The sequence below is a fragment of the Daktulosphaira vitifoliae genome, unplaced genomic scaffold, assembly GCF_025091365.1.
Source record: "Daktulosphaira vitifoliae isolate Bord-2020 unplaced genomic scaffold, ASM2509136v1 Scaffold_2, whole genome shotgun sequence".
Classification (NCBI taxonomy): domain Eukaryota; kingdom Metazoa; phylum Arthropoda; class Insecta; order Hemiptera; family Phylloxeridae; genus Daktulosphaira; species Daktulosphaira vitifoliae.
In genome coordinates, this window is record NW_026099573.1 from 9518839 (window position 1) to 9528454 (window position 9616).

Consider the following 9616-nt stretch of genomic DNA (forward strand, 5'->3'; position numbering starts at 1 on the left):
GTAATGAAAGTATTGGTTTCCGGGACGTCTAACATCGGTAAAGAAAGTATTGGTTTCCGGACGTCTGATCGTAGTACTGTTGATATCATGGAATTTGTTATTTGAATTTTTCCAATCCAATTGCCAGTTTTCTATTGATGCTCAACGCGATTTGTTTTCTGTGTATGAAGAAAAAGGCAAAGTTATATCAGACTCTGTTGATTATAATGTTAGAAAACGAAACTTTAAACATAATGTTCGATTAGATCCTTTAGGTTACAAAAGTTCATCGGGTGTCGAACTTAATCCTTCGGAAAATTTTAAAAAAGGTTTTCTACCTGTTGTTATCCAATTGTCAACTTCAATAAATCAGAGCATATGAAGTTATATGTAATCGTTTTGGTTTTTTAGGTTGTTTATATGAACTTAACTATGAAGAACTGCAAGAAGCCGCTAAACGACTCGTAACAGTATACAAAGATGATTTAGATGAATTGTGATGTGTTGAAATTGTTCATTTTGCTGAATTTATGAAACTTTATTCTAAACCTAAACCAACAAAAATGAGTAATGAGCATTTGATGTACAAGAAATTGATTGAAAAAGATGTTCAAACAGCTTTTCCAAATATTGAAGTTGCACACGCATGTATCTCATCATAAAAATGTAAACATCTTATTAATATATGCCATGCTCAATATATTTCCAATATTGAAAACAGCATTCAAACAAATATCAAACCTTTTTGGAATTACATTAACTCTCTAATGAAGTCTAATAATTCTGTGTAAATTACCATAACTCATCTTCTACTAATATTTTAGAAACAACTCAATTATTTGCAAACTATTTTTCAAGTGTCTATACCAAAGATCTTCCGCTCTTTAATGGACTTGATCCTCTCCCTTCTGGTGGATCTGATAATTATTTGAATTTACACTCCTGGACTATCTATCTGAATGAAATTGTTGATTATTTAAATTCTTTAAATGCTCATACTGGTACTGGACCTGATGGTATTCCACCTATATTTTTAAAAAATTGTAGCTCGGTTCTTGTTCGTCCGCTTCGTATGACTTTTAATAAATCATTAAGTTTGGGTTATTTCCCTAACATTTGGAAAAGGTCATTTGTAACACCAGTATATAAATCTGGAGATAAACATAATATTACAAGTTATAGGGCGATTTCCAAAATGTCCATAATTCCGAAAATGTTTGAAGCACTAATTACAAAAAAATTGTCTTTAATTATGACTCCCCTCATTTCTAATAACCAACATGGTTTCAGACCCAAAATGTCAGTTTCTACAAATATTCTACTTTTTCAGGAGAAAATTCTTTCGGCTTTAAATCAACGTGTTCAATTGGACACTATTTATACAGACTTTCAGAAAGCGTTTGATAAAGTAAACCACAATATTCTATTACATAAATTATCTTGTGTTGGTATTCATGGTACATTTTTTAATTGGTTAAAATCTTACCTATGTTCTCGTACCCAGGTGGTTAAAATTAATAGTTTTATTTCTAATGAATTTTTGGTTACTTCTGGTGTACTACAAANGAATTTTTGGTTACTTCTGGTGTACCACAAGGGTCGCACTTAGGTCCCCTCTTATTCATACTATTTATAAATGATTTACCATCTATTTTTGATAGCTCAGTTAATATTCTATTATTTGCTGATGATGTGAAATTATTTTCAGTTATTAAATCACCAAAAGATGTAATAAAATTGCAGTCAAATTTAGATAAATTTGTTGAATGGAGTCGTGTTAATCACCTTCCATTAAATATAAATAAGTGTAGTGTGATTACGTTTTCCCGAATAAATAATATAAATACCTATAATTATTTGATTGATAGTAATATAGTTACAAGAGTTGCCTCTATCAGAGACTTAGGGATAATCTTAAATTTTAATTTGGATTTTTCCACCCATATTAACACCTTTATTAAAAAAGCTTTTAAGATGCTTGGTTTTATTAATAGAAGCACGATAAATTTTAAAAATATTAATGCCTTAAAAACTTTATATTTTTCCTTGGTTAGATCTCATCTTGAGTATGGATCAATTGTTTGGTCACCACACTATATATCATGTACCAGTCGAATTGAAAATGTTCAGTATAAGTTTTTAAAATTATTATGTTTTAAATTAAATATACCCATCTCAAGAGAATCATACAAGTTGCAGATTTCCCAATTGGGGATCGTGTCTTGTGATTTGAGGAGAAATGTTGCGGATATAATGTTCCTATATGACTTATTAAATGGTCTTATTTATTCTCCAGAATTATTATCTCACATTGGTTTTAATGTACATACTCACGTATTAAGAAAATCTAATTTTTTTCATATTTCTCTTCCTAAAAATATTTATACTTCCTCCTCGTTTTTCCCAAGAGCTCTATCTTTGGCTAACAGAATTATGGATCATATCGATTTTTTTTCTATGTCGCGTTTTGTATTCAGACAGAATGTTTATTTGGCTTTAAATTTAAATTCAAATTCTCTTGTATAATTTATTATTTTTATATTTTATTATATTTTTTATTCACTACAAACATGTCATTATTTTTTCTTTTTTTGTAACTGTTTATGTTATTATTGATTTTTACTGTACTTATAAATATTCTAATTGTTAAAGGGTTAACACCCGTATATTATACATAAATAAATAAATAATGTTAACTAATCGTAGTGGTGAACGCTCTTTTTCAAGGTCGAAGATCATCCAAAATAGATTAAGGACTCTAATGCACGAAGAGCGATTACACTTTTTATCTATTATGAGTATTGAAAATGATGTACTGAATTTTTTATCATTTGATGAAATTATAGAAGACTTTGCAGGAAAAAATCAAGAAAAGTACCAAATTTATACAAAAATATTTTTATTTAACAAGTTTGATTTAAATCATTTTGATTGTTCTATTTACTGCCTACTGCAAATAAAAATTTTAAAGTATTAAATTTACTTAAACTTTTATTATAATTTATAATTAATGTAGCTGCTATGAGGTTGAATTTCAAAATTTTATTAAATTAAATGTTAAGATTATTATATTTATTTTTACTCTTCAAATTATGAAGGTTTAATAAATTAAATGTATTATTGCTATCTTTAAATGAATTTTGAAATTCGTGTTACACGAACAGTGGTATTTCAAACTTAAAATAAACACGTTTTAGGTAGATAGTTATTAAGTGCAAGTTTGGAAATTTTAAAACTTTTATCCTTAACTACTTCGATAATGAGATTTTTGTGTAAAGTTTATTATTTTTTCATTGAATTTTTGTCAACATTTAGTTACTTTTATTTATAACATATGAAGCTGTAATTTTTAGTAAGTGCGCTTGGATGTCATTATGATGGACAATCTAAATTAAATTTTAACTTTTTAGTATGTACTTGCTGTTATTATTTATCAATCAAGTCAAATACACATTATTTATTCGTTCTCTATAGTAAATTGTATAAGTTCAAATAAGGTATTGTATATTATTTTGAACAATAAATTTTATTTAATATTTTATTGAATAAAAAAATAAATATGATTAATAAAAAATTAAAAATATATATTGGTAAAAAAAAAATACATCAATACAAAATAAAAAAAATTATGTTAACATTATTATTATGCACTGTATCACTAAATTTTCCAACAAAATAGTCCTCAATGTTAAGAAATCCACTCAGTACAACTAGAAAAATAATTTAATTTAAAATTTAATAATAAAAAAATTTTAAACTAATTATGAATTAAAAAAATGTATGTGTTTATGAAAAAAAGTTAATTTACATATGCAAGAGAATTGCTAATTTTCTTTTTTTAAGTCTTTATCGGATACTAAATGTCTGTTTAGAAATTTTATTGTAGAATACATCCTAAAACGAATAAAAAATTTTATAAGATAATCATTGTTCAAATTTGTACATGGATATTTATAGATATTATTTAGCATTTGGAATTTAAGATTATCATCAACTCCTTTTTCAACAGATAAAATAGGAAAACTTTCTATAAAAATGGATTCTAATTTATACAAGTAATTATAAAAATCTTTATGAGGCATTTGTAAATTTCTGAATAATGATTTTTCTTGGTTTTTATAAGCTTTAAAATAACATAATAAAAATTAATTATCTAATTTATTTTGAATTTTAGCATATTCTACACATATATCACAAGAATGTTGAATTGAACATTTTTTTCATAATGTAACCGCAAACATAAATGAATAAATTTTGATCTGGGAATTAAGAAGAAGAAAAAGATAATGTATCAATCTAAATAAAGAAATAAAAATGGCACTTATTAAATATAAATAAAATTTTTTTCTAAATATTATTTTGAAACTGTAATTATAAATGTATAAAAAAAAAACATAAACACATATAAAAAATTATATTGTCACTCATAAAATATTTCTACAGCAAAAACTGAAATTTAGGTTTAATTTTGTAAAAACTATGAAATATATATTAATTTTTTGTGAAAATGTTGACTAGATTTAGCCGTTAAAACTTTTTTTACTCGTGTTTAACCAAAGTTCTAATTACCAATTTTGAAACAAAATCAATTTCATTACTAATGCAACTTTCAACCAATAAAAATCCTTCAACATTATCAATGGAGACTTTTGTTAAAAATTTATTGTCTAACAGAACATTTTTATTTTCATTTTTATGTTTAGACAACATTTTTTCAATGTTTTCTACTTTTGATAATATTCTATTTAACATCATCATGTTCATTGTTGGATCTGTAGAAGTATACACAAAAAAAATATAAGCTAATATGAAAAATGTATTTTACAAACAAGGTGGTTTGTTATTTTTACAATCACAAATAATTCTAAAATAAAAATAATAATAAAAGTATTATTTTTTAATAACCTCAATGTATTCATGCCTAACCAAAATGTATTTTTATAAAAGCACCATAAGGTACAAGATATTACAAGATAGGTAAGCCTTCTCCATAAATTGCATGTAGATCAATAAAAAAATTTAACTATTTGTTATGCATTTATTCAAAGAAAATAATTGCATACCTATTATATTCTATTCTATTTATTTATATATATAATATGTAATATTAAATAAATATTACCATAATTCTTTTGTCGGAGAACACACTGATTTAAAGCGTTCATTGTGTATGATGACTATTAATTAAAATATGAATATAAAAGTGTAATCAAAATTCAAAAATTATTCTTTCTTTGGATTCACACATAAAACTTTAAATTTTTACCTTACGATAATTAATTTTTGGCCACTTAATATACCTTTAATTAGAAGTCCGTTGTAGAACAAATATCTGTGGATTCTGTAGGCATTGACTCGGAGAGTTGTTGATGGTTGTCATTTTCAGTTAATGAAGAAGACCAATTACAAGATGCTGCAAGTTCAACTGATGTATGTGTGGCCAAAGATATTGATTGGTTTGGTAAATAAGACATTCTAAACTTGAAACTATTAGAGTACTACTATATGATTTTACAAACAAAGGTTTTGACAATATTCAATGTGGCGGATGATGACTGAGCCATTATATTATAACTATTATCTAAACAAACTAATTAATTGAATTAAAAAGTTATATTGTTATGTTATACTTATAATTATATAGTTTATAGGAATATCATAGAATTATACATAAAATATGTACTTAAAAAAAAATAATACACGCATTATATTTTTGGTTTGACTATATTGTTAAAGTTATATTAATTTAAAAATTACCATTGTCGTTGTCACTTTTATCAGTTACATTAAACAACACATTTTGTGAGACAAGCTTTCCTTTTTGTTTATGTCTTGGAATCATAATTTCTTCATTGCCTGTTTCATTAGTTGACGAATCCACAATATTAACTTGTTGATGCCATGCTCTATTAAAATTATCTGTAAAATAGTTATATATATAAACTATTAATAAAAAAGTAGTTGGCATATAGATGAGCTAAAAATAATCACTACACATTATATAAATATGTAATAATTCTTACCAAAAGTTTTATTTCCACCATAAACTTTTACTCTATACATTTTCCAGGTTAACACCGGCTCATCTGCTTTTTGTATAACATGTCACTGTTAACAGTGCCCTGGAGGCCAATACCAATTATTTACTAGAGTCAATTAATTTTTTCTGACCAATTCGTTGATACAACACTATACTCATTTTGGTCGGTGAACAGCACAATAAGCCATTTAAGGAGGAATCCTACATAAATATTTTATAATTCGTTAGTTCAATATCTTAAGTGTACATCGGACACTAATTGTAAATATTATTGATTAAATAAATTTAAAAAACCATTAATTGTTTCTTTAAATACGTTTATAAATTTTAGTAAGTTTTAATAAATAAATTTTTAAAACTTCACATTTATGTCACATCATAAAATTTAAAGTTGGTATTTGTAAGTCTTTAAAAAACTCTGACCACCTGCCAAATTAATTAATTAGATGCAATCCTTAAAATTTTACACTACTGAGTGTGCTTATATGACAATGTTATTAAGTGTGGATGCAGTATTTTATCAAGTGTTAACATTGTATAACTTACATTTTTTTTTTCTTCAACCATTATTAAAAAATATAAGAAAAAATAATAATTATAATTAAACACTTAATAATAATTAAACAAGTATACTGTCTAACACATACAATTACGAGATTGTACATAACAACATCGCGACTACTACAGAGTTGTTGGTCGTTTGTGGCCGATCCCTTAAAATAAAAGATAAAGGCATACGTCACATGGAGTTTTTGGATTTTCCACGTATTGATAGGCAATTACAGCGTCGTATGACAAAATATTTTGTTTTTTAATACATTTCTAAAATTAAATTTCTTAGCAATTTACGTTTATCATAATACATAAAGTGTAATATTTCGAAGGAACGTAGTATGTATGTTACATTCGTACCAAGTCAAAATGATATCGCATGTAAATTTCCTTTGTACTTAATTTGTATTAATCTTAAACAACTATATAACAGCTTAGTGATGTTACGTATGAAACACTAATAAAATATCCTCCACTGTACTGAAACAGTAAATACAGTGGGAGACAGAGAGCGATATTTATATATGTAATCTTTTTGTATATTCATAATTTATAATATATTGCTCGTAATTTGTTTGGTTCTGTTATATATATATGAATTGTTGTAATGTCGGATGTAAACTGGAACGACCGATAACTTTCCGGAGTGGGTTGAATATTATTGTACCGGATTACGTCGGATAGCGGTTGCCTGCCTTCCCGCCTTCCACCCAACCAACTCACCTACCGACTCGCACACACAGCGATTGAATATGTGTGATCGAGTACAGTGTAACCGTGTGCGATATATGAAACCCTAGACGCTACAGAGCGCGCATCAAATGCCGCGCTCCTATTGGTCGACTTTTATCACACGATAGAATGTTATCAACATGAGATTTTTATCACACATTAGATATACACCTTAATTGTATATAATAATTAACTACTTAATTGTGAATATTTAAAAAAGTAATACTTAATTGTAAATACTTCACTACTTAATTGTATATGATACCATACTACTTTCCAACAGTAACTCTTTTACTAAGTTAAGAAAATATTGTTGACAGTCAGCGAGACAATTGCGTATTTCAGATTTAAAGTACTTAATATTTGTTTAACACTTATGCTTCCAAGGATTTTATAAGTTAAACAACCTCTTTTCAGGGTTTTAAATTGTCTTTTTTGTATTATTATGACCCGCCTCAGCAACTTCTAATATATATTCATTCTCAATGACCTATCTTGGTTTTGACACCCACCCACCAAAAGAAGTTTTAAGTATTTAGGCATTTATAAACTATAAAATAGAAAAAAATTGTGTATAACTCAGAGATTGATAAAATCTGCTATAATACTGGAAATTCTGTATCACCTATATTTATTTTTTACATTAAACCTACAAAATTTAGCAAAAAGCCATACCTTTTATTTTTATTAAATTTCAACAATTGAAAATATTATTTACTTTTGATTCAAACCACTAAATTGATATAATGTTTAATTGATTTAAAACACAATTTTTATATTAATTTTAGGAAATTTATATAATATTTATATAATGAATAACGTTGTTACAATATTTTATTCCTGACAAAATAAGAATCAAAACAATGGAAAATTATTGGTAATAAGTAATAAAATATTTTATGAATACTTTTAGATTTAACATATGTGTATAATATTTTAATATGCAAGCTAAATTTACTATGTTACTAATTTACTATTATGATTAAATATTTTTTTAATTTTGTACTGTATGCTTACTTCTGGATTAATACGTAAATATTTCAATGAACCACTTGTATTGATTGTATGATTATGTTCATTGCTTAGAGTAATTTGTCCACATAAAGGAGGATTTTGCTTTAGATAATCATCATTTTTTCTCGTATTTCTGTTATTTTTTTTAATTAAAATATCAATTTTAGCCTCACACAATGTATTACGTGGAGTTAATTCGTCTAAATTTTTCTTGTATACCTTATTTCTTTGGCTGTGTTGGCACAACCAATATTTATGATACACGACTCTATTAAATACTACAATTAGTATGCTTAAAAATTACGCTATACATTAATATATTTCACTCACCTATCGGGATTTTTTAATTGCCCCTGAACAATCCAACTCGTAGCAGTTATTTCTTTAAATATGCAAAAAAAAATGTCAACGTCCTCTTCATTGTTTAAATTGCATCGTATCACTGATACATTATTTTTTTTACTTTCTACTAATTTGCAATGCAAATCCTTATTAATATTATTGATTCCATCAATTATACAATTAATCATTTTTGCATTGAAATTATAACGTTTAATTTAGAAGTAATTTAGAAGTATACATCTAAAGTTTGATGAAAACAGATTGTGTTAAAATAGATTGTATAAATCTATTAAAAGTCGACCAATAGGAGCGCGGCATTTGATGCGCGCTCTGTAGCGTCTAGGGTTTCATATATCGCTAACCGTGTTGAATTTTCTTTTCGAACGTCTACTCGAAAAAAAAACGCACAAATGGTTTAGAGGTGTTTTTTATTAAAGACTATTACATATTAACTGTACGCAAAAACTCAATGTTTTACGATTGTATTACGTTATATTATACTGTTATATACATATAAACAATGACGTACTTAGAAATTTACAATGGTGGGGGGGAGGGCTACAAGAAATGTTCATGAATAAGTACCATAAAACGACTTTCTTTATTGCTCCTAACTTTTGTTTACACATATTTTTTATATATTAAATGTTTATCAATAAAAATATTTCTTATTTAATAAGTGTGCATCACTACGCGATAAACACATCAAAAATAGGAGATGACATTATCGGGACAACTGTGCGGTTGTCAAATTTTGATCCATAAGACAAATATATCGACCAACTTTTAATAAGCCTATGTTATTATCGATAATCAAAAAAAAACTTTTTCTAATATTATACATTATTACAAAGCTTGATAAAATATTTACAGCATTCAATCAATGGGGAGGGGCATGTGCCCCCTTCTAAATACGCCACTGTATATAACCATTATTACACATAAGTATGTGTGTGC

General features: G+C 26.3%; 1 protein-coding gene across 7 annotated transcripts; it reads right to left on the reverse strand.

The window, feature by feature from the left end:
- Positions 1 to 3529: 3529 nt before the first annotated feature.
- LOC126897412 (uncharacterized) lies at positions 3530 to 9607 on the reverse strand. 7 transcript variants are annotated; one of them, XR_007702093.1, is made up of 6 exons: positions 8648 to 9606; positions 8321 to 8585; positions 6003 to 6220; positions 5102 to 5898; positions 4549 to 4751; positions 3530 to 3689 (listed from the first exon to the last, which is right to left on the reverse strand). XR_007702093.1 is itself a non-coding variant. In XM_050670975.1 (4 exons), the coding sequence occupies exons 1-3, from the start codon at positions 8845 to 8847 to the stop codon at positions 6119 to 6121; spliced, it is 567 nt and encodes a 188-aa protein (XP_050526932.1). In that variant the 5' UTR covers positions 8848 to 9607; the 3' UTR covers positions 4758 to 5898; positions 6003 to 6118. The 7 variants fall into 7 exon arrangements, 1 of the variants encoding a protein (XP_050526932.1); XR_007702098.1 differs by lacking the exon at positions 4549 to 4751 and adding an exon at positions 3788 to 3873 and having other exon boundaries at positions 3531 to 3689; positions 5280 to 5898; positions 8648 to 9605; XR_007702096.1 differs by lacking the exon at positions 3530 to 3689 and having other exon boundaries at positions 4293 to 4751; positions 5102 to 5156; positions 5280 to 5898; positions 8648 to 9604.
- Between the last annotated feature and the right edge of the window lie 9 nt (positions 9608 to 9616).